Below are 24,717 nucleotides of genomic sequence, written 5' to 3'. Positions count from 1 at the left end.
GGAACCGGTGCGGCCCCGCTTCTGTATCTTGTGGTATCTATCCCCATTTTTTTTTTAGTTCATTTTAAGGCAGTCTTTTGATTTCGTGCCGCATACAATTTGAGATTTCAGGTTCCCGCTAATGCTGCTTTCTGTAATCTTTTTGGAGGAATGTCAATTCTTTTCCTCACCTAGTAATATAGAGCCAGCCCATTGGAAAGGTCAGGGATTATGGAAAGGTCAGGGATTATACAAACCTGTTTGTAATCAGGCATTGTATTTCTTTTCACATCCTCTCCTCCCACCGCATTCCAACCTTCGGTGCCAGGCCGAGTTCCCTCGCCTCCTTTTTTTGCGCCAGCAAGGAAACCTCGTCAGGAGCTCGCGGAAATTCATTTGCCCTGCAGCTCGTGTCAATTCGACTCTCGGACGCGTCCGAGGGTTGGCAGAGTCTGAAAGGAGGCGTTCTCGCTCGGAAATAAACATCGCGAGTCGGGCTCTCGTCGGCCGTAACCTCGACGTCGACTTGGCTGTCGGGTTTGCGCCGACAAATTCACACTTCTCCAACTTCATAAAACTTGTGTTGCTGACATGAAGAGACCGTTTTCAAATCAATTCCTCTATGTCATGTTGATTTTAATTGCCTTAAAAAGACGAAGCAGCCGTTAACTCTTGAGAGAGAAAAAAAAAAAAAAAAAAAACCCTAGAAAAACACATTCACATTGGTTATATAGATCAAACAGGAAAATGGTATCACAATACCAAAAGTACCAAAAGTAACACTTAGCGCAAGAGTACAAGTGAAGCAGTTGAATCTGCATTGGACTGGGCACATACCAGCTATTCCAAAACATTGCGGGCCACACGGTGGAGTCTGCGTTTTTTTTCACTTGCATTTACATTTCGTCGGCCAAAAGCGTGTACGGCCAAAATGAACATCATGCAGGATCGGCATTGATTGATAGACATTTTCCAAAAAGTCCCAATTGTCGTCAAAGATCCTCCCGTAGTGCCTTTTGCTTTCCACACGTCGCAGCAAAGGTGGTCCGAAACGCGTATGTGCGAGAACATCAAGGTGCTGAACATTCCGCATTAGCTGTTCCCATTTGTCAGCGAACTCGTCCACAACATGCTGTCAGGGTCCGTGCGCTCGGGAATGTCGTTGGCCGAGCCGTACAAAACAGGAAGCGCGAGGGGAAAGGCTTTGTTTTGTTTAAAAGCCTCTTTTGTTGTCATGTTGATTTTAATTGCCTTAAAAAGACGAAGCAGCCGTTAAAAAACATTGTACAAAAACACATTCGCATTGCTCATATAGATCAAACAGGAAAATGGTTTCACAACACCAAAAAGCACCACTTAGCAATATATATACCGCAAGAGTACAAGTGAAGCAGTTGAATCTGCAGTGGACTGGGCACATACTAGCTATTCCAAAACATCGTGGAGTGTCACTTGCGTTTACATTTCGTCGGTGAAAAGCATATACGGCCAAAATGAACATCATGCGGGATCAGCATTGATTGTCCAAGATCATCAGGAATTCTACACATTTTCAAAGCAGTCCCTTTTGCTTTCCATTCATCGGTGCAGGTGGTCTGAAACACTTAAGTACAACAAGGCGCTGGACATTCGGAATTAGCTGCTCACGTTCGTCCACAACACGCTGTCGGGGTCCGTGGCCTCGGGGACGTGCTTGGCCGAGCCAAACAAAACAGGAAGGACGAGGGAAAGGCCCTTTTTTAAAGCCAGCAATTTTCTAAGTGTGAGACCAGAGGGCCTGATGGGAGGTGCAAGAAAAAAAGAAAAAAAAAAAAAAAAGTATTTTGAAATCAGTGCTAACTTGAATGTTGTAGAAAACTCGTTGGCCCACAGATGGAAAATGAGCTTTGTGCTCAATGTGGTGCAACCATCTTTTCGCGTCTATTGAGAGATTCGTTCATGGATGTGCACATTGGCCACAAACTGCATTGAATATATGAATTTACATACAATGGTGATGGAGACAGTAATAGGAGAAGCCACAATTATCACACTCACTGATATGTTCGATGTTTTTAACCCTAACCGCCGTATTTATTCAATTAGATGTGGGTTATTTTATTTAATTTATTTATTGATTGATTTAGTCTGGCTTGGCAGACTGGGGTGGTGGTCCCCCTATTTAGAAAGAGGGACCGGAGGCTGTGTTCCAACGACAGGGCGACCCCACTCGTTGTCAGGAGGAGCAGTGCGGTTTTCGTCCTGGCCGTGGAACAGCGGACCGCCTCTACACCCTCGGCGGGGTCCTCGAGGGTGCGTGGGAGTTCGCCCAACCAGTCTACATGTGTTTTGTGGACTTGGAGAAGGCGTTCGACCGTGTCCCTCGGGGGGGGGTGCTTCGGGAGTACGGGGTGCCGAACTCCCCTGTACGACCGGAATCAGAGTTTGGTCCGCATTGCCGGCAGTAAGTCGGACTCGTTTCCGGTGAGGGTCGGACTCCGCCAAGGCTGCCCCTTTGTCACCGATTCTGTTCATAACTTTTATGGACAGAATTTCGAGGCGTAGAGGGGGTCCGGTTTGGTGGCCTCAGTATTGCATCTCTGCTTTTTGCAGATGATGTGGTTCTGTTGGCTTCATCAAGCCGTGACCTCCAACTCTCACTGGAGCAGTTCGCAGCCGAGTGTGAAGCGGCTGGGATTGAGAATCGGCACCTCCAAATCTGAGACCGTGGTCCTCAATTGGAAAAGGGTGGCGTGCCCTCTCTGGGTCGGGGATGAGATCCTGCCCCAGGTGGAGGAGTTCAAGTATCTTGGGGTCAGCGATGCGGACTTTGTATCGGTCCGTTGTGGTGAAGGAGGAGCTAAGCGGAAAGGCGAAGCTCTCGATTTACCGGTCGATCCACGTTCCTACCCTCACCTATGTCCGGGCTCTCCCTTAAGAGAACGGGTGAGAAGCTCAGAGTAGAGCCGCTGCTCCTCCGCATCGAGAGGAGCCAGAAGAAGTGGTTTAGGACTCCTCCCCGGTGAGGTGTTCCGGGAACGTCCCGCCGGGAGGAGGCCCCGGGGACGACCCAGGACAACGCTGACCTCGGGATCCCCCCCGGAAGAGCCGGCCGGATAAAGTGGGAGAGGGAAGTCCGGGCGTCCCTGCTAAAGCTAAAGCTACTGCCCCCGCGACCTGACCTCGGATAAGCGGAAGAAAATGGATGGATGGAGGGGTTCTTTATTTAACTGCTACTGCGATATATCACTGTATCAAAAGCAGGTGGAAGTCTCTGCTAAATAGTCGACTGGATTTTCAAACAGGCAAATCTTGTTTCTTTTCTCACCAAGAATATCCGAATTTGCAGAGAAATCAGCAAGATTCCACCTTAAGTTGTTGGCTTTTTTAGAGATGTCTCAAAAATTAGCATTTTTCAAGGCAACAGAAAATGTTAAGAGAAAAGTAACATACGATACTACATACTGGTTCGCTTGAGCCAGGCGCACATATCGATGCAAATGCAAATTAATGCAACTCAATTTTGTTAAGTTCCAATTCAATATCCAGGTCCTGGATATTTAGGTTGAAGCGTTCAGAAAAGAAAGAATTCCTATCCAGTGTGAGGGTGGCCATTTTTTTAAAAATCAAGTAAATCTGTTTTTTTGGGTGGATTTTCTTTGTTTGTCAAAGACGAGTGCACAACGGTAGTCGATATTTTTCCGATGGGTGAACTGTTCGAATTGGAAAGTAGACAAGCATGTTGAGGACCGATTTGTTATCTTCAAGGCATCGACGGCGCCCATTCTTTCATGGCAGAAGCAACTCGGGCACTCTTGTCATTCTCCCTTCTCGTTCAGAGTTGGCTGTCGTCTCGTTGGAACATTTCTCGCCTTCCCTAATGAGGACGATATCTGGCGCCGATCAAGTCGTTTGCTCCACTTCCTTGCAGCGCAGCTCCAAGGCGCCGGTGAGTACATCGAACTTTTTCGACTGCAACTTATTCCGTTTTCCCCCCCCCCCCTATCCAACTCAAGAGGCAACTCCGTTTCAATTTGAAGGGAAGCCTGCCCGCCACAAATACATTGGCTACACGCCTGCGCGACGCAATGAGACGCAATACAAAAAGCCGGATTCAAAACTCCGCTTTCACGAGGATATAAACGCTGTCAAAATGGACACATTCAGCCATTCCCCTTCTTTAGAAACATCAAGCAAGTCAAATCCCATTGAGCAAATGAAGTATGCAGTATAGGGTGAGCTTCGACATGACAACGTGATGAATACATTCATGTGCATGTCAATGAACACAATCATGGAGTCCAAAAGGCATCATTTACATACAACAAACTGTAAAACTTGCATTTTGCTTCAACACTGAATCTGGAATAAACTAACTTTAATTTTATAAGCATGAGAAATCAAATTTGCCATAAAAGACATCAGCGGCATTTGTTGTTTTGTGTTTAAATAGAGAACATGAATAATTCTGCGCTCTCTCCATCTTCTACTACTTCTACCTTTCTTTTGGATGTCAATCTTTTTTCAAAGGCCAACAACCCCCCAGAAAAATAAGAATGTCCTTCAATAAAAATCCTAAACTATTAACAGTCCCTGCCTAGGAGTTGCTAAAGGGCCTTCAAAAAACATGAATTCAATGATGTTCTATTCTTTGTTCAAATATAATGACATCATTAATGAATTCATCATATTAACGTTTAATATTTGCATTAGTTATCTCAGCGTTGGCGCATGCCGACTTATTTGCAGGTTGTTTCGTGTGTTCAAGGGAATGTAAACTCAGCCTTCTCAAATAGGTGTCACTTGAAATGTAAAAAAAAAAAAAGGAGTCATGAAATTTGAATTGGGCACTTGGACCTACAGTGCAAATCCAGTTTATGTCATATGCATTGTATGTCTTCTTTTAAAAAGTACATCCAACATCAGAGTGGCTGACTTGGGAGTAGCAATCAAAAGAGGCACATTTTTTATAAAAAAAAAGAAAAAATCCAATTAGCTTCTTATTTTCTCCAAGTAGTCAGCACCAGATGGTGCCTGTTCACTGGCCAAAACGGATGCAATACAAAACACTATCAAAAATGTTTCAGCAAAGTTCCGCACACACAGACGTTGATAGAAAGCTATTCATTTAACAATATATTGATTATTATTGGAGTTGGCGCCACTGCCCTGGTGCCGAACGTAACCGCATCGCTCCGAGAGCTGTTGGTACTATTTTGGTTTGCATTTAACTGTCAACCCTTTCCATGCGTTTACAGTGTTTACACATTTTGGGGGGATTCAAACCGTAATTGTACGATCCGCTTTGAGCCTGCGGGTCTCAGCAGCAGCCCGTCTCCCGGCACAGATACTGAGATATAGACCAGGAGAAAATTTAACAAGACTTGAATATGTTCGGAATAAACCACTACTACGACAAATGTCAAAATTGCCAAAATCCTACACCGCGCGTACTCCGTTTCAGGCAAATGGGGCTGCCGTAGCCAACTGGTAACATCTCGCCTTCTCTCTCCCCTCAAGCTTCCAGAAGCTACCTAGAGAGATCAGCGTCCTAGTCATTGCGGTGGTATAACGCCGGCCATTTTCTTCTGCAATGCTACATTCGTGTAGTTGCCCACAGAGTCTGTGCGCACACCACACATAAGACAAAAGTTCGATGCACTTCTGTTTTTGGAGTACTCCTAAATGTGGAGTACTTGTGCATGACTCCTGAGGTACGCCACTTGTACAATTACCATATGTCCCTCGTTCGTCTTACTGTCATCCCAAAGCCTCTGCTAACCGTGCTGTGGACTTACTTTGGGCGTACAAAAGGAGCAAGTGTTCAGTACGCAGTGCATGTGCGCAACCCTGACTGTCCTTCCACGGCGACAAAAACACAACCGTCAAGCATGCTTTTGGCCCATCTTTTACCGAAGAGCGGCCGTACGAGTGAGAGTGAGTAAAATCTGACAGTGTCAAATAGAACAGAGCAATAGCACCTTTGTGAAGGCACCTCGTGTATCGGATCTTCTCGGCTTTGACTGCGCAGGTGTGCCTAATGAAGTGTCTGGAGAGTGTGGAATATGTTTTTCAGCCTTCTGGTAGGTGTGAGGTTGATTTGCAGACTGCGTGCGTGTTTGCTTTGTAGCATCTCAGCTCGGACTGACAACACAGAACCGAACCGGACAAGCTTGAGCTGATCTGAACAAAAAAAATCTAATATGGCTTAAAATATCTGAGAAAATGATCAGAGAACATGAATATGAGTTTAGGAAACAGTACAAAGCCATTGTTACAGTTTATGCTGGCAGCAAAGCTGTGTTACTTCTTGATTGCGGGCTTCCCAAAAAAAAAAAAATTTGTACAAAATCAAACTAATCACGTTCTACTTGTGAAACATGATGGGGTTGGCCAAACCTGCCAGCATCTTTGGTACATGGACTGAGATGATTTCTCCAATCATCTCTGGAAAGCTCACATTGGCGCGCACCGACTGAGCTTGGAGGAACAGGTCAAACGTGAACTGATGCAGCTTCTTTACAGTCTGAAAAACAGGGGGGGGGGGGGGGGGAAACAACACATTTCAACGTCATAGTGGCAAAAAAAAAACAAAGACGAACCGCTCCTCAACATTATTATTAGTACTTGTAATTGATATTCCTTATCCAGTTCGTATAGCGCTCGCCCTCATTAGGGTCGTGAGTGAGCTTGATGCATATCCCGGGTGATTTGGGGGCGAAGGAGGACACCTTGGTTAATAATCCTTCAATGTCATTTTGGAATATTCCAAAAAAGCAATTGTGACAAAAGATGTTTACCGCGCCGTCCGTCTGCACCGTCCGAAGTAGCGCAGCATTTCTTGGGAGAATAACACTGTTTCAAAATGAGTTTCTGTGCATTTCTGAGGCCACTCGCAAATGTTTCTCCTTACGAGGGTTAGTTAAGGTCGTCTGTCCTCTGGGGGGCTCATTTTTGGGCTGCTCTCTGAATATTATCCACTTTCCTGATGTTTGCCTTTATACGTTTTTATCTGAAGCCACCCGTTTGCCCTCTGGAGTCACAAATCATTGAACAGATTTGAATAAAAAATGTCTATAGCGTTGACCTTCCTCTCACAGTCGGCTATTTCATGCTCTCCATCAGCAGAAGAGTTCCTTCTGGTTCTCCGTTATGCATAAAAACACACCCGTTCATTAATGTGGTAATATCAGTTTTCATTAAGCTCTGTTGGGAAAACAATCAAACCCGTTTCAGATTGATATCAGAAGAAATTACACTGAACCAAAATAAAATGCAACACTTCCGTTGTTGTTCTGCCCACGATAGAAGGCCACTCGTAATATGTACACGTGAAGTCTAGTGAAATGGGGAGGTCGCTCAATACTTTCCACTTAAGCCTTTTGTGTTTTATATCGTTATATTCGATGATCAGGCTGAGAATTAGTTTCGTGCATTCATTCTCTGTTTTCAACATATTTGAATTGAAGCACGGCGAAGGGCACAAGTTGGGATGCGAAGGACGCGGTCTCACCATCTGGAGCGAGTCGAGCAGTCGCGTGAGTTGGTAGAACCTCTGCGGGTAATTGGCCGTGATGCGGTAACTAACCAGCCGGTTGAGTTCGGTGATGTAGGTGAGGCGCAGCTCGTCGAAGTACCGCTGGTTCTTCAGACCGTCCACTGGAACTGCAGCCGACAAAAAAGTCCAGCATTTCTTTTGTCAAGCTTACGTTTTTCAAAATGCCGTCATTTTCCCGGACTTCTCGGTAAAAAAAAATTCCAATCATTTGCGACATTCGTGGAAAACATTTGATTCCTTTATGTGGCCAAATCATTTCCAGAAGATTCTAGCGAGCAAATGTAGCTCATGGAAATAAAGAGCAAACCCCCGACGCCGGCGAGACCACTTTTGATGGAAAAAATCTGAATGGCAACTGCCGCTTCCCCGAGGTGGACACGTGAAGACAGCTCACCGACTTCATTTGAAAGCCTAACTATTTTGAAACCAGAACCCTTTCTTAAAAGCCGAAGCCAGTCTTGTCACTGGTGGGGGAGGGCTCAACTCTGGTGGGGCGGGCCAATAGAAAGCAAGGACAGCTTGGACAGCTTGGAAGGTGAATGGCTTCACTCGTGATGTTTAGTTTTCCTTTCCCATGATGCAATGGGAGATTAGGGAGCGCCAGGAGTGAAAGTAGTATTCTGCGGTCATTAGGTTCTTTGTGAAGAAATTAAGATTTCTATAGAGCTAGGAGTGAGTGTCCTTTGTAACTCTGGTGTTCCCGGGTCCTTGCGGTGGATGACGTGACGTGACGTGCTGGCAGTTTTTGATTGAACACACCTGGGATTTGAGGTACACTACGAAGGATGCGTTCAATGCAAACGGTTCCTCGGAATGGGGGGAACGTTGTCAGGACTATGTTTGACGCTCCTAGCTTTGCGTCTGCAACGACTAATGCTGAATGCAAATGCAAACAATTCTTTGGAATGGGGGAATATTGCTACTGAGACCAGTGGTGAGGGCTTATGCTAAAATGCTAACGCAGACCTGGCCTAACACAGCTGGAGGTCTCAAACTTAAGTGTCGAAACGGGTGGTTTCCAGCCACGATGCTAATGCTAAGTGCTAATGGATAGCTAAATGTGAATTGCTACGGTGGGAGGCTAATGCTGAATGCTAATGCTGGGTTCTCAGGCTAAAGTCTGGGGCTGTATGCTAAATGCTACGGCAAGAAGCCAATGCTAAAGCTAAGGCCGAACGCTAACTACTAACGTTAAAGCTATCGTTAAGGGCTACGGCTAAATTGTACGCCTACGTGCTAATACTTATGCCGCGGCTTATGCCAAGATAAGAAGAGAGCGATGAGCAGATGCCATCGCTAACACTTGAAGCTGTGCTGACGGCCGGAGTGACAACGAGGTGGATCTGACGACTCGTGGTTTTTTGTCATTTGGAAAATTCCTGCGAAGCCGACTAGTGAGTACGAGTGGCGACTTACGGATGCTGAAGAGGAGCAAGGCCTTCATGCAGAGGAACTCCTCCTGCGTGACCTGCAGCAGCATGAACTCCTGCGACAGGTGCTTCATTCGGACGCAGTGTTCGTACATAGTGGAGAGATGCATCCGCTGCCTGTGCGGGGGGGGGGGGGGGGGGGGGGGGAGAGCGGCGCAGGGTGAGGCCAAGTTACAGCAACGCTCAAATCACAGGAGAAACCAGAAGGACGAAATGTTTTACACGTCGCGCATTTGGTTGTGTGATGAGCTGGGGGGGGGAAGCAAGTCAGAGGTTACTGCCAAATTGATGGAAATTGTAATGAGAGAGGAACAAAAGCGGATTTTCCTTCCAACAATATTAGGTCAGGGAAAATAGAAATTGGGTAGTTCCGTTCTGACGAAAAGTTTCATCATTTCAATTTGCTCCCATCTTATGACGAATTTGAAACGACCGCCTTGTAAAGGCGGTCTTGCGAGGCCACGACGAAGACGGAAGAAGATTTCATCAGTTCTAAATGAAAGCTTGGAATGGAACGCAACGTTGCCGACGGCTCCGCAAAATGGGACTGATCCCGACTGGTCAAACCGCTGCGTGACCTTACAAATGTTTTGACTAGTCTTTCTGATCATTTGCACAGTTCCGCATTTGGAAGCCAGGGGCCGTGTATTTAAGGTGTTCCCGTCTCCAAATGGGTGTGGATTTTTTTTTAACTGGGGTCCAAGCCGCGACCGATTTGCGAAAATCCCGAACTTCAGGGCGATGGGATTGCAAAGTTTTTTTTTTTTTTGTTTTTTTTTTAGCTGAACCGATCCCAAGGTAAGAGGCTGCCGCTGCAATTAAGTCTCATTTTCCGGATCGCTTCCATCTGATAGCTTGAGCGTCTTTCATGCGCAGCCCGATCTTTTTGGCGGCAATTAGAAGAGCGCGGCGCCAGAAACGAGTCGCTTCGCTCGGATGTCACGGCCAGGTAAAGGTGCAGCTCGCCTCCGCTTCGCTTTCCGTGACGATTATTCAATCACGGCCAAATTTGCTGTCTCATTACGACGGCGCCGGCGGCTTTCCGTCCCTCTTTAAAGGATAGCCTCGGCTTGGCGAGAGACAGCAAAGCAGCCAAGTGACAGGGAGCACTTCAGTCCATTAACACTTAGCGCTCGCATTTCCAATCTTTCCAATAGCTCAAATTACCCACCGCGGCGGAATTACACGGGCTCCACCAGCCATAATTCGCGGCTCCAATTTGGAGCCGCTAATCCAGCACATCTTGAAGAACAACCGACTGATGCGTCTTCTATCATTTGGGTGACTTACATTTACTCTTAAATGTCGTTTTAACAACTTGGAACTGCGAAAGTGGAGTCTAATGTAGTCACAGAACAAGGTTGGAAATGGATTTAAACACCATTTCGGGACCCATTTTCATGGCCAACACCCATCTGTTCAATCTCTATATTCCGCTTTTCCGCTCGTAGCGTCGCGAGTGAGCTGGAGCCTGATGGATGTCAGCTCGCATTTTGCCCAAAGTTTCCAATGACGATAAGAAGGAATACATGGAAAATAAGCGGCCGTCGGGACTACAAAACGGACCAATGATCGATCAAGCAAACAAATGTTAAGTCGAAGCATCGTAGCATTGCTCTATGCCAGGCCCATTTATCGAAACCCCCGAATACAGCATCGCTCTCTTGGGATGTCTGGAACAAGTGAGTATAGAGAAGATGGGAGACCGAGAAAGTGGTGTCGCGGCTCATTTACTCGTTGAAGATGAAATCAGGCGCGAAGTAGAGCATCTGGCCGTTGGCGTGCTTATAGGAGCGCCAGCTCAAGGCGAACACCAACACGCCCATCCACGAATGCTGGATGACGGTCATTTGGTCAGCCACGTGGAGATTCCGGAAACCTACGAGCAGTCGTTATACATGACATCAATTTGCAACCGAGTGGCGACATTCGGAAATATTCTCGTTTTGGCCTGCCGGAATAATTATAATGACATTTCCTCAAACCTACCCTGTGGGGGAGAGATTCCTCACGGCTCTATTTCTGGGCCACTACTTTTTGTGTTTGACTTTTGTGTTTGTGTCGCTCCGCTGCTTTACGAACTTGGGTACGACCGCTGACAAATAACCGCTTTCGGGATGCCGTTTTTAACAGCTCGTGCTTTCATGTCAAACAAACTGGAAACATTTTCAACCCAAACAACTTGTGGAACCCAATTGCTTTTGTTCTTTTTTTTTTTTTTTTTTTTTTTTCCCTCGTTCGTCCTTTCATTCTATTGCTACAATTAGCTCTCACCGCCAGCACAGGCTAGCCTGACAAAACTATCAAGTAGTTTTGTCACGTGAAAAGCATTTGTCAGCTTCCATCCGTTATTTAAGGGAATCCATTTTGTGCCTATATAATTTGTTCTTCACATCAACTGGATTGCTGCCGGAATTGCTTAGAACATCGACGCTGCGCTCTCTCTCTCTCGGTCCCGTGTCGGGAGTCTCCCGGCCCGTCTGACGGGAAAAGTGGCGTCTTACCTGGGAGTCCTTTGGCCCATTTGACCACTTTGACAAGTTGTCTTTCCCCAAGCTCGTTGAGGCTGGTGAGCAGAGAGTCTGCCGAGTCGGGCTGGCCGTAATCGTGGCCCGCGTTCACCACCTCCGGCTCGATGGACTCCAGGATGTTCAAGAAGACCGCCTGCGAGTTGGAGGTCAGGATTTGTTCAGGGCCGAGATGCCTGACAACCTTTGCTGGATCCTGAACGGGTTTATCCTCTTTAGCGTTTTTGGGTTGTCCAATCTTTTTTAGCTTGCGTGCTGCCAACAAAGAAAAAAAGAAAAAGACAAAAAATGTTAAGTTTTAGTGATTCCTTGTACCATTTGTGGGTGGTAAAACATTCAGAAAAGTGACAAATCTGAGCACAGTAACTCAGCAGAAGAGGTGACTGCTGTTCGAAGAATTCGAGTCATTCCACTTTTGAAATCATCAATTTAAAAATGCCCCATATGCAGCCACTCTGGTTTTTGAAAACCAGAAAGGAAAAACAACAAATAATAACAACCGACAATAATCTCCCAAGTTATTGAGTCAAACCGAACAGATGAGTCTCATCTGGTGAAAAGGTCTGCTGGTCATCATGCGTGAGGGGCGAGCGTTTTGGGGGGGTTTCTGGCCTCCTTTGAAATTCTTCCCTGCCTCTTAAGATTTTGCAGGCTTACAAGGACATCGTTGAAGCGCACGACGCGGTAAATCACGGCCTTCGTCCTTCACTAAAGAGTGAAGAAAGTGGAAAAGAAGATAGCGGACAGAAACAGCGCACTTGTGAAATGGGAGACCCAAAAAAAACAAAACCAGGTCCACTGGCCGACGCGAGGCAGCTGCTGCATCTGACAACCTGCACTTACGCAGCTAATTGCCCAATCGGCACCGTCGGATCAGCGTTACTAATGTTACGTCGCTCTCGTTACCTTTTAGGGTTGTGCATTCAACATGATAGCGTCTTGGTGCAGTCGCGCCACCTGAGGAGGAGACATTTTCTCAAAATAGTGGCTTAAGTTTTGTTGACTCAACTGCAGAGAGTTTCAGACACTTGAAGTAGGGATGTCAACGTTTTATGATTTATTAAGTGACACCATTTTTAGATGCTTAGTATTACTGTTACAGTTGTAGTTGTGTCTTGAGTAGTAGTTGTTTTTGGGCTTCTGCCATCCAGTGCACACAGCAACAGCAAACAAAAGGAGAAAATGGGAACCAGTGAAGAAAAAAACCCAGGACGCGACTCCAAAAGCAAAGATGGCGCATGTTCACCGACCTACGGTGGCAGTCCAGATAACCCTATTTTTCCACCAATGAAGAAGACGAGTGCAGAGGTGTTGCCGTTTCACTTCAAGATATGAACTCTGTATGCAGGGGGGGGGGAAATGATCACAAAGGGGCCGAAGGGACCAATATGTCGATCTTTTGAGCTCAACTCCACTGCAGGTTCAATCCCGTTGCGAGAAAAGGTTGAATTCATTGGTTTTCTGCATACATTCAGTCCAAATTGTTTTTATCTGACCTTCATCCAAGTCACAACGGTAGTTAAAAACGTAAACTAATGGCACGCAAAAAATGATTATTAGGCACGCCATGTAAACATTCACAGTGGAAAAAGCATGTGAACCCCCAAGCTAATGACTTCTCCAAGAACTGAACGGAGTTTGGAGTACGCCAACCTAGAGTGCAATCAATGGAACAAGTTTGGGGCTTGATTAGTTGCCCTGCCTTATAAAAGTACACCGCTGTTTTTTGAGATTCTCTTCTTAAGAAGCATTGCGCGATGAGAACCATGCCTCACGCAAAACAACTTTCAGAATACCTCCAATTGGGGATTGTTCATTTTTGTCAATAAATGGAAAAAGCGCAGGACTCTCCCTTGGTGTGGCCGTCCTGTAAAGAGGAGAGCGACGATGGTTTGGGGCCGCTTTGTCCACTGGGAGCCTGGACGCATTGTAATCATTGACGAAAAAAATTAATTCACAAGTTTAGGAAGCCTTTTTTGCAAAAGAACTTCAAAACATCCATCGGCCAATTGAAGCTCGACAAAAAATGGGCAATGCAGAGAGACAATGACCCGAAGGACAGAAGTAAATCAAGAAGAGGATGGCGTTAACGGAAGAAACTACGACTTCTGAAGACGCCCAGTCCTCAACTCAACGGAGGGGCTGTGACATGACCTCCCGAGATTATTGCTGAACTGAAACGGGTTTGCAAAGACAAATGGTCCTCCCAAATTCCTCCTGACCGTTGTGCACGTCTGATTTTCACCGACAGGAAAGACTTGATCGAGGCAATTGCTGCCAAAGGAGGCTGAACCAGTTATTAAATCCAACGGTTCACATACTGCTTTCACCCTGCACTGCGACATTTTCATGTTGTGTTCAGTAAAAACATGAAAACATAATTGTTTGTGTGGTGTTGTCTTGAAGATTAGACCACATTTTATTATGATCGGGTCATTCCAAAAGCTTTACAAACTCTCTCACGGCAGGATTGCGGATTCGACTCTTTATTGGGTGATGTGATAATCCTGATAACCGTGATCATTTTGGGCACACGTATAATCCAGATGAGGATTTTTCGTGCTGAATTTGGAGTAGGCGTCGTCCTTGAGAGGCGGTCTTGGATGCGGACGCACCTGTCTGATCTGTGGGTGGCATCCAAGTCAACGAGCGCAAACGCTTTGTTGTTCAAAGTTCAAGTCAAGTCAGAAGAAACCCCCCGTTTAGAACCATCATATGGATTACAATCACTATTTGTTTTGTGTATTTTTAGACCCATCCGTCCATCCGTTTTCTACCGCTTAGCCGAGGTCGGGTCGCGGGGGCAGTAGGTTCAGCAGGGACGCCCAGACTTCCCTCGCCCCAGCCCGCTTCATCCGGCTCTTCCGGGGGGATCCCGAGGCGTTCCCGGGCCAGCCGAAAGACGTAGTCGCTCCGGCGTGTCCCGGGTCGTCCCCGGGGTCTCCTCCCGGCGGGACGTGTTTGGAACACCTTCGAATCAGATGCCCCGGCCACCTCATCTGGATCCTCTCGATGCGGAGGAGCGGCGGCTCTACTCTTGAGCTCCTCCCGGATGACCGAGCTTCACACCCGGACACCCTGCGGCGGAAACTCCTTTCGGCCGCTTGTATCCGGGATCTCGTTCTTTGGGTCACGACCCGCAGTTCGGGACCATAGGGTATTTCAAGTCTTTTTTATGGTTTGTCAACAGAACCAAAGATGTCCTGCTTGGTGAGCTTCTTGGCTACGCGACAGAATAGGAGGAAAAGTGTCGCCTCCCAAATTTATGTTTGTGCTTCCTTCCTCGTGGAGTTCGTGACGCACTCGGCCCGAGTGCAAATCCTGATTTGAGGAGACGCACAATTCCAAAATACTCCCCTCGGTTAATCGTCCTGCCTGTTGGACCGAAAGTAAATGTTAATTGTCTCGTGATTGCCTGACTCTTTATTAAAAGCGCCGCCGCCGCCGCCTCAACTTTGCAGCTCGGGTCGATCAATATTGAACTGGCGGTATTAGACGCAGCTTAAGCTAGCCTCCGAAATTTGCGGAAGCAAATTGCAGCTGATATCAGGGAGTGTCGTTTGCAAAGCCAACATATCTCCATTTTGATCCCATGACAAACATGCAATAAAAAATGCTTCATTAAAACGTCCCGCTGGCGTCGTCGGCCGTGGCCTCGATTGATCCTTTAGAGCGTGCATGTCAAGCTCAGGCCCGGGGGCCAAATTTGGCCCACGGTGTAATTATATTTGGCCCGCGAGAGCATATCAAATGTGTATCAAGAGCTGGCCCGCCAGTGTATAGCGCATGCGCCTCTAATATTCCAAATCCCAAAATGGATTTTCATTCAAAGACATTCTTATTTTTGGGGGGTTGTTTTGTTGTTGGCCTTAAAAAAAAAAGGGAAAGTAGTTGGCGAAAGAGAAATAGAAGATGGGAGAGACAGAAGAATTCATGTTCCCTATTTAAATACAAAACAACAAACAAATACCACTGACGTCTTTCATCGCAGATTTGATTTCTCGTGCTTATAATAATAATTCAAGTTTGTTTATTCCAGATTGAGTGTTGAAGCAAAATGTCATACGACAAACGTTTGGCCCGCGAAGTTGCCGCCGTTTTCACTTTTGGCCCACCGTGAATTTTGAGCTTGACGGCCTCGCTGCAGAGCGCCAACAGGCCGGCTTGAACTTACCCTGAAGCGTCTCCGTCCTTGAGCTCGAAGCCAACATAAACAAGAGTTTGAGACTTCCGACGACGGGACTCAAAAGGCGAGGGTTTGCCGCAGACTCGCATAAAGCCGTCAAGCGAGTTAGTCTGCAACGCCGCTCCGGCGGGCTTTGCAGCTGCTGGGAAAAGTTGACTTTTGAAAGTTGAAAAGGTAGCTGGCAGGACCCGCGACATCTTAATTCATCATAATGACGTACGAGCGGTTTGGTTCGCTTAAATCCGGTCGAAAGGGGTCCCGCGCCCTACAAGGGCTCGAGCTTCCATTTGCACACGGCTCCGCTCGCGTCCGCCTCGAGCCTTCGGATTTCTCTTCATTGGGTCGTCGGGCGACGAGCTCCGAACATCACCGCGGGTCGATCGGCCAATGACGACAGCGTGCGTCCTGCTCTCGCTCGCTTGGAAAAGCTCCGTCGGTCTCATCGGAGGAAATAATTAACATTGCAGGAGTAATGTGGAATTCGTTTGATGGAAAATGGGAACCTTTTAAATGATACTTGAGCAGATGCTAAACTGAACAAACGTCATAAAATGAATTGTCCTTTGCCTCTCTTTAAAGACTTTTTCAGGGCTGAAAAAAAAATAAGCCCTATTTTCATGACGATAATTAAGCCAGCAAGTACATGTACTACGTGTACCATTCCGCCATGAACTAGAACGCGGCACTCGGTGAAGCGCTAACCTCCGGCGTGGCCCAACAATGCTAATTTGCACCAGAATTATGGAACCAATCCAAATCTGGATCTTGCTGGAAAAAAAAAAACCAAATCATCATCATCATCACTTTGTCCTGTTCCTACTGCAGCTGCACATCCCCCAATAAAAAAAAAAATACAATTCTCTTTCAGTTACACTGGTTAAAAAAAAAATGGATCTGCCCGAAACAAAGTATGCATTGCTGGAGGGCTTTTCATTATCAATAATAATAATTGTTTTTCCACATAAAAGGAAAAATATTGTTGGCCTAATTAGCTTAAGTACTTCATCCATCCATCCATCCATTTTCCTATCCCGGCTATCGTCGGGCAGGAGGCGGGGCACGCCCTCAACTGGTTGCCAGCCAATCGCAGGGCGCGTACAAACAAACAACCATTCGCACTCACATTCGCACCTACGGGCAATTGAAGAGTCTTCAATGCACCTAGCACGCATGTTTTGGGGGATGCGGGAGGAAAGCGCAGAGCCCGGAGAAAAGCCACGCAGGCACGGGGAGAACACGCAAACTCCGCACAGGCGGGGCCGGGGATCGAACCCCGGTCCTCACAGCTCCGAGGCAGACGTGCTAACCAGTACTTCTAAAAGACAATTTACTGTCACAATATCAATAAAAATACCAATGTGCTTGCTAAAAATGTATTTTATTTCTTTTTTTGTGTAGATTCTCGGTCATCCGGCTAACGATAATCCACAAAGGTTGAATCGAGGCAACTGGACTCTTCTTGTTTCTTCGGTTTGCTCTGCGGAAATGTTCAAAAGACTAATTATTATTGCATTATGCAATTAGGCTAACAATATATCCACTGGAAACTGGAAAGCTTGCCTCTCCTAACTTTGAAAGTTTGTCTGTGTTTCTGTGTTTTTATCCGGGAAAGAAAGCAAACGTACTTACTTACTTACTTGACTTGACAAGCGAGAGCCTATTGTACACGCTTGCGGAGGAAATCTACAACGAGGAGGCAAATGTTGAATAGTTTGGCCTCTGCTGCCAAGTGAATAAAAGCTCTCGAAAAGGTGCGCCCTTCCGCCGGCGCTCGAGTGCATTAGAAGGCATTTTGCCTCCACGGGTTTGTCACCGGCTGGTGGCCAAATTACCGGCGCGTCCGCTGCTTTAATTGGCGTCTTCTCGTGTCAGCTTTGTGCCTCCCGCACAATTTTCGCCATAAGCGGAATGAGAAAATGGAAGGGGGGAGTGGAAAATTGAACACAAGACCAAAATGAGTCCACCACGTGTCAATCTTTCCACGCAGATGTGGCCGACCGTGAGGGGAAGCGCGTGAAATGGCGGGAAATTGCACGGCAGCTCAGTCGGGGGCTCGATTACGGCTAACATCCCCTATTGTGAGGACGCTGCAATTGGGGAGACTTGTCGAGGATGTGCGGCGGAGAGAGACTCGAGTACTTGCGCTCTTTCTTGGCAAATCACGACGACTTTTCGTCTTTGAGCTTTTTGCCTGCCGTCGGTACGCCGAGCTCATTATCATCCGTTGAGGCGGAAAGTAAATCAAGCTTCGAGGTTTTACATCGCGCTAAGTAGCACCATCGTCCGGTCTCCGCGTTTGTATGCACCATCCCGAAACTCACGACAGCGATTCCATTCATTTTCTGTCCTGCTCGATTATTGATTCGAAGCGATTGACAGTTCACCGATCCTCTTTTGCAAACGCCCGCTACGGACAGTTTTACACTGGGCACGAAGCCATCCGCCGCTATCTGGCGTTTTGGGTCTCCGGCTGAGGCCTGTGCTCAAATGGAATGCCTTTTTCAAGTGATTTGGCGAGTATTTTATAGTCCACCCTACCTCCGAGAGTCATCCCAGCTTCAAAACACTTCTTCAGCCGACAAGATGGACAGTTTTTTCTCCTCAGCTTATCGATGGTGCAGTCGTTCTTGCTGGCGCACAAGTATTTCTGCTTGCCTTCGGAGAGAGAGGAGAGCAGATGTCCGTCGGAGGTTCGGAACAAAAGAAAGGGCGACGTCGGAAAGTGTCGTTCGAGTGAAAGTCAAAGACGACGGGCCGTGCGTGTGCGCGTGCGTGTGCGCCCGCACCTCGGTTCGCATTTGCGACCCTCGTTACCTTCTGCGGCTCTCTTGAAGAAAACTTTGCAGCTGCCGCAGGTGAGCGCACCGTAATGGCAGCCGGACGCCTCGTCCGAACAGATCAGGCACGTTCTTTGTGGCGGGAAGAAGAACTCCATGGGGAACATTTGCTCTCTGCCCGTCTCAAACCTGGAGGTCACCACAAGCGGCGTCAATTAATAGCACGTTAGCTACACGTGTCCAAACAAATAAATGGATTGTGTGTGTGTATATATATAATTTTTTTTTTATCACTTTGCATTAGGGCTGCAGGAAATTTTCATTTTTTATATATAATTAAATTATATATATATGGATTTATACATATACATATATAATCCATAAATAAATTATATATATGTATGGATTTATATATATATATTTTTTTTTTATCACTTTGCATTAGGGCTGCAGGAAATTTGGATTTTATATATATATATATATAAATAAATTAAATTATATATATATATATGGATTTTATATATATATATATATGGATTTTATATATATGGATTATATATATATATATATATATATATAAATAAATTAAATTATATATATATATATATGGATTTTATATATATGGATTTTATATATATATATATAAAATCCATATATATATATATATATGGATTTTATATTTTTTTTTATCACTTTGCATTTGGGCTGCAGGAAATTGAGATGATATATTTATTATTATTTTTTAAACCCAGCAATATATATTGCGATATGACGGAAGACTGTGCAATACTACCACTAAGACCATCACCATTTTATTCATGATCTTCTCGCATTACTATTTATCTTTTTGTTGCAAATATCTTCAAATAAGTGCACACAAAAAGTTTGAAATGTTTGCTTGCAAGTTTGCGCCGGAGAAGGAGCCGCTTTCAATCTCATTGCACACGAGTCTAGCGACAATAAAAGGCATTCGATTCGATTCCGTGCCATTTTCCCAAACTGTTAACTATGTGTGCAATTGATTCATTGTTCATAAACAACAACAGAATAATCCTTTAATTTCCCCATAAATTACACTTTCACCGCATCAGTGGGCAGAAGCAAAATACAAATCGAAATAAGCAACGGTGTACGTCCCGACCCTGACGAGACTTCGATTGCGTTTTTGGAACAGCTTATGATGACGATCGGAGATGATTTGTTGTCACCGCAGAGAGATTCGTCCGTTCCACCAGACAGCAATCGGTTGTCAATTTTCAACATACTGTAGTAAAAAAAAAAAAAAAGAAATTATCTTTAGCTGCAGTGACCTCTAAGCCCCGATTCCTAATTGGGATGGGTCATTCGGATGTCGTCGAGCAAGTTCAAATCAAGTCGGATCTCTTGGAATATATCGCCGGATGTTTATCGTCAACATTTTGGTCGTGCTTGCGTTCAAAACAAGCCGAAGAAAGATTTGATAGGAGAGCGACGGACGAATGTCGATTGACGCTTTCGGTGAGGTTTGAATATTACAATACATCTAATTATTACCACACCGCTCAAAACCATAACATCGTTAAGTGAAACGAATATCCACGTGAGAGTGTGACTCGAAACTGCAATTAGCTGTGAAAGTTCCCCTTCCGTCCATTTTTTACATTTTCGTCAATCTTTGGTTGGATAGTTTGGGTGGAAAATGCCCAGAATGTCCTTTTTCAAGCTGTTTTAGTTGGTCTTTTTCGTCTGGCAATTGCGACAGCCGGATTTCTCATTAATATGCAAGCTAGATGGTTGGATATAAATAAGCATAGCTCCGATTGGATCATTCATCTCAATCTTTTCTCCGATTGGTCCTTGGCAATACCAGGGCGTCACGGCAGCCAAGCGCTCGAAGCGACCGCGCTTTCATTTCGTCCGATGTGAGGGAGGGGCTCGTCGTCGTCGTCGTCGTCGTCAAGCGGAATTCACCGAGTGTTAAGATTGTTGGCAAGCCCGCAGAGGCGAGCAAATGTCACGTGAATGAAATACGAGCCCGGGCGATATCGGGAAGGGCGGGTTCCATACGTTCATTTTGGCGACGACGACCGCCAACTTTTGACGATTTAATCTGCGGTTGCATTCGACGTTCTGAACACAGTTAAGAAAACGTATGAATCCCAACGCATGCGCGCTTTTATATGTCGCAGCGAACCCGCGAATGCACTTCCGTTGACGACATCAAAATGGGCCTGAAATCGGCACAAACTGGCTGCGGCGGACCAAATTTCCCTTCAAAACAAAACATCAATCAATGGCCAATCGATTCATATTGTGATACAGATCAAATCTCAAATCCTTTTGTCGCGTGTACAGTGTACTTTAGAAAACAAAGAGCATGTTCGTTGCTATTTGATGACTTCCGCATTTCTTATTTTTTTTTTTCAAGAAAGACAAAAAATAAAAAATTTGCCCGCGTTTTTTTTTGGACATCGTATTTGGAGTCCCTGTTTGGAGATGTGTTCGTTGTTAAGAACTCTTCCCCCGTGAATATTCATCGAGTCATCGTCCGAGCCGCCCTGGTCAATGACGGGGGGCGCACCGCTCCAATTTCGGGTCTTTCAAAAGGAACAAAAGGAAATCGGGGCCACTGCGCACAGCGCAAGCGCTCGCTTTCAAATTCGACTTCGAAGGCGCATTGAAAAAGCTTTGAGCTGGAAAGTATGCAGCGATGATGACGTCGGCACATGGAACAGACGAGTTTCGGCAAAATGCGCAATTCAGCGCAAAGGTTTTGGGCCAACACTGACGTGGCAAAAGAATAAATATCAATGAATCGAGAGACGGACGCGGTCCTGCTAGCGGTCGAGTGCGAGGAAAGCTCACCGTTTGTGGCCAGAGGGCTTTTGCGTCGGCGCGCCAACAAAATCCGACGCGCGGTGAAAGCAACATGCTGCCGATGCGACGACCGCCCGGCCCGAGTCCCGACTCCCGACTCCGACGTCCGCGTTACCTGTGGTCGTCGTAGGCGACCCCCGTCCACTCTCCCGCCTCCGTCTTGATGGAGCTGCCGGTGGCGTACGGCGGCCCCAACATCCCGCTCGGCGGGTACCACTGCTCGGTGGCGCCGGCGCTCCTCTCGTACGGCTCGCAGATGAAGGCCGTCGCGGGCGCGGGCGGCGGCGGCGGCGGCGGCGTCGCGCACTGCCAGGGGCCGTCGTACGCGTCCCAGTCGGTGGCCCAGTGCGCCTGCACGGACGGGCCCTTCGGGACCTCCGACTTGATGGCCACGCCGAAGCGCTCCAGCTGGCAGCCGCCGGCGTCCTGCCCGAAGACGGCGGACTCCTCCGGGGGCTTGTAGGCTCGGCGCCCCGCCGGCGCCGCGAAGGCGCACGCGGGCAAGTCGAGCAGCTCGCACGTGAACTCGCTCGAGTCTCGCCGCGCGAACTCCGCGCGCCCCAAAGCGGCCGGAATGACGCGCCATTCGGCCGACGTCGACGTCGACGGAAATATGGCGTTGCGCTCCTCGCGCCCCGACGACGAGCCCCGGTACTTGGAGGCGGCCCCCCCCTTCGCTCGGTACGAGCAGCCGGCGGCCAGGAGGTGCGAGGGGAGCGCCGAGTCGCCGGCGTCACTCGGGTCCGCCGACAGCCCCAGGGACACGGACACGGCTTTGCAGAGCTCGCGGGCGGTCTCCGAGATGGCGTGGGAAGAATCCTTGCGAGGGGCGACCGCCGCCGCCGCCTGCGCGCCGCTCCGCTTCCCGGCCTCGGTGCCGGTGCCGGTGCCGGCGCCGGTCGTCTCGCCTCCTGCCGAGTTTCGGGCCGCTAAGCCGGTCGGCGGCACATCTTCGCCGGCCGGCGCTTTGTCGCCCGACGGCCAAAATGCGCGACAAGACGACGACGACGACGACGACGACAACGACTGTTTGCTACTTTGGCTCATTTCCCAAAAGTTGTTTTGTCTTTATTAGTAGTAGTAGTAGTAGTAGTATTTGTTGTTATTTTTTTGGCCACTTAACAAGTCACTTTCTTTTTTTCAGCGCTCAGCTCGACTGCGGAGGCGTCCAAACAAGTGAGATGAGCTTTGAACCTCCTCCCCAGAACTAAACTAAACCCCCCCCCCCCCCCCCCCCCACCAAAAAAAAAAAGCGAGTCGCTTTTCCCCTACAAGGTAAAAAGCGCCAAAGTCTTTGCTGCTGCTGCTTCACCGCCGCTCGCATCTGCGTGGAAAAAGCAAAATGACAAAAACGTGCCGATCACACAAGCGTCCTTGATCAGTGCGAATTTTCGGGGCGTCAACTACGCAAGAAGGGAAAAAAAAAAGGAAAAGCCACAAAGCAATCCTTTGGATCAAATGAGATCCTCCGAGCGCTCTTGTGTAACTCTAAAGTGGCACAAAGTGGGCAGGGCACTTCTATTACGCATTTTACGTGGTCGTCATGGCTGCTATTTAAAAAAATAAATAAATAAATAAAATGACAGTATGGATTTTGGAGCCATTGCCACGTGACCTGTTGTCTCCACACCCCTTTTAAAAAGATTTTTGTGATCTCTGTAAAACATCTCTGGGATGTAAGAAAACCCCAAATCTGCTTTTTCAAAGTTCTCATTGCAACTTTTGCTTGACTGCGCGTTCTTGTCGTCAATTTTCTGTGGTTTCCTACCAAAATGCCGATTGAGCTCCACGTGCATTTGCGATACCGCTTCTCCGATTCGGGTCTCGCCTAACTGGACCCGAGCCGGCCGGGCGGAAGAAAAACTGCGCCCCGGACAACGTCGGGGGAAAAAAAGAAGATAGGATAGGATGACGCTTGAGCCGATGCTTCAAGCATCATTTTTTTAATTTGTTTTTTCAGAAAAAGGTCAATATCCCAAAAAGTGCTTGTGCTGAAAGATGGCAATGCAATTAATTAGGTGCTCTTAAAAAAACTCATTGGAACGTGCAAAAAAAAAAAAACCCGACTTTTTCTTTGACTTGTTAAAACTCAAAACATTCGATTCGGAACCAAATTCCTTTCCCGGTTTGAGACCGGGCCGCTTTTGCGCGCGCACTCGGGCCTCCGCGACCCTCACGACCTCGCAGGAAGACGACGTGTGTTGGGACTTTGGGAGCGACGTGGAGCGCAAACGGTGCTACAGCGGCTTCGACAATTCTAAGCTAGCGCAAGGAAAACATATTTGCTCAAAAAGTCGCGAGCGAACGAAACTGCCAAATCCCCGTCCGTCGTTTGCGAGCAGGCCGCAGAGGGAGGAGAAAAGAAACGCACCTTTTTTTGCTCGAAAGAAATCCTACTTGGCGTCTTTCCAGGACTTGCTGCGTCTCACTTTTTTCTTTTTAAACATTTTTTTTTTTTCTTTTCCTTTTTCACGTCCCAGTAAGCCGACAAGCTAAACACGCCACTAAAACGACCACAAACAAACGTCGCTGGAGCGCTTCTTCGCAAAGAGGGAAAGTACGCGCCGTGACTTCCAATAAATTGAACGCCTCATTTAAGAAGAAAATAGCAAGCGTCTTCATCACAACAGCCGAATGACATGTTCGGCCTGCTCGGGATCGTCTGGCGGCGGCGGGCTTTCGGGTTTCGGGTGCCACGATCGCCTGCCACCGCGTCGTCGTCGTCGTCGTTCAGAAACGCGGCGAAAAGCTCGCCGTGGGTTTGGCGTATCGCGCGTCTCACCCGAAGTCACTTGGGAACAATTGTGGCTCACCAGTTGCCCTCACGGCGACAAGTGCAAAAATCAACCGAAAACGTGCTCGGTGTCGTCCTCGCGCCGTCCCATTTGATATCGAACAGACGCCATATTTGATCTTTTCCCGTGTGCCGGAACGGTGCCCCAAAAATTGATTTCAAGTCCAAACTACAACTTTTCCACTTCGGAGTAAGCTCCTGAAGTCCAGCGCTCTTTCCTAGCCTTCACTTCCTTGCGACAAAAGATTCTTCCGGAATCCTCCGCGGCGCCGTCGTCACGGCCATCTCGACGTCATCCGCGTTTTCAAAACCCCTCCCCCTCGATGAGCTTAAAAAGCAGGACCAAGACCACGTGGCGCCAGGGCCGCCAAGTTGGCGCTCACGAGACGGAACTTCGTGCCAATTACGTAAGCGAGCGCATGCTAATAGCGAACAGGTCAAAGACGCTTTACGTGCAGTTCCGCGCAAGGCACAATATTGCAAGCGGGCCATATTTATTGGAAGTGGCCATCTATTGAAAGTTAGTACATTTTGCAAATCAAAGCAATTTCCAATGGCTGTTGAGCGCAACCGCATACGAACGGCGCGTCGGCTCGGTCGGATCTGGCGGGCGCGAGTCCGCCCGAGCCC

General features: G+C 47.4%; 1 protein-coding gene across 5 annotated transcripts; it reads right to left on the bottom strand.

The window, feature by feature from the left end:
- Positions 1–685: 685 nt before the first annotated feature.
- On the bottom strand, positions 686–24,580 carry LOC133467388 (androgen receptor-like). 5 transcript variants are annotated; one of them, XM_061752208.1, is made up of 9 exons: positions 23,665–24,557; positions 21,409–22,617; positions 18,475–18,626; positions 18,199–18,315; positions 11,451–11,729; positions 10,681–10,825; positions 8,933–9,063; positions 7,472–7,623; positions 686–6,484 (listed from the first exon to the last, which is right to left on the bottom strand). In XM_061752208.1, exons 2-9 carry the CDS (start codon positions 22,338–22,340, stop codon positions 6,326–6,328), a joined length of 2,067 nt encoding a protein of 688 aa, XP_061608192.1. In that variant the 5' UTR covers positions 22,341–22,617; positions 23,665–24,557; the 3' UTR covers positions 686–6,325. The 5 variants fall into 5 exon arrangements, 4 of the variants coding, with proteins under 4 accessions (XP_061608192.1, XP_061608193.1, XP_061608194.1 ...); XM_061752209.1 differs by having other exon boundaries at positions 24,107–24,557; XM_061752210.1 differs by having other exon boundaries at positions 686–1,230; positions 6,358–6,484; positions 21,409–24,549.
- Positions 24,581–24,717: the final 137 nt, after the last annotated feature.

This window comes from Phyllopteryx taeniolatus, chromosome 17 (assembly GCF_024500385.1).
Source record: "Phyllopteryx taeniolatus isolate TA_2022b chromosome 17, UOR_Ptae_1.2, whole genome shotgun sequence".
Lineage (NCBI taxonomy): Eukaryota > Metazoa > Chordata > Actinopteri > Syngnathiformes > Syngnathidae > Phyllopteryx > Phyllopteryx taeniolatus.
This window is presented reverse-complemented; position numbering and strand designations above follow the sequence as displayed.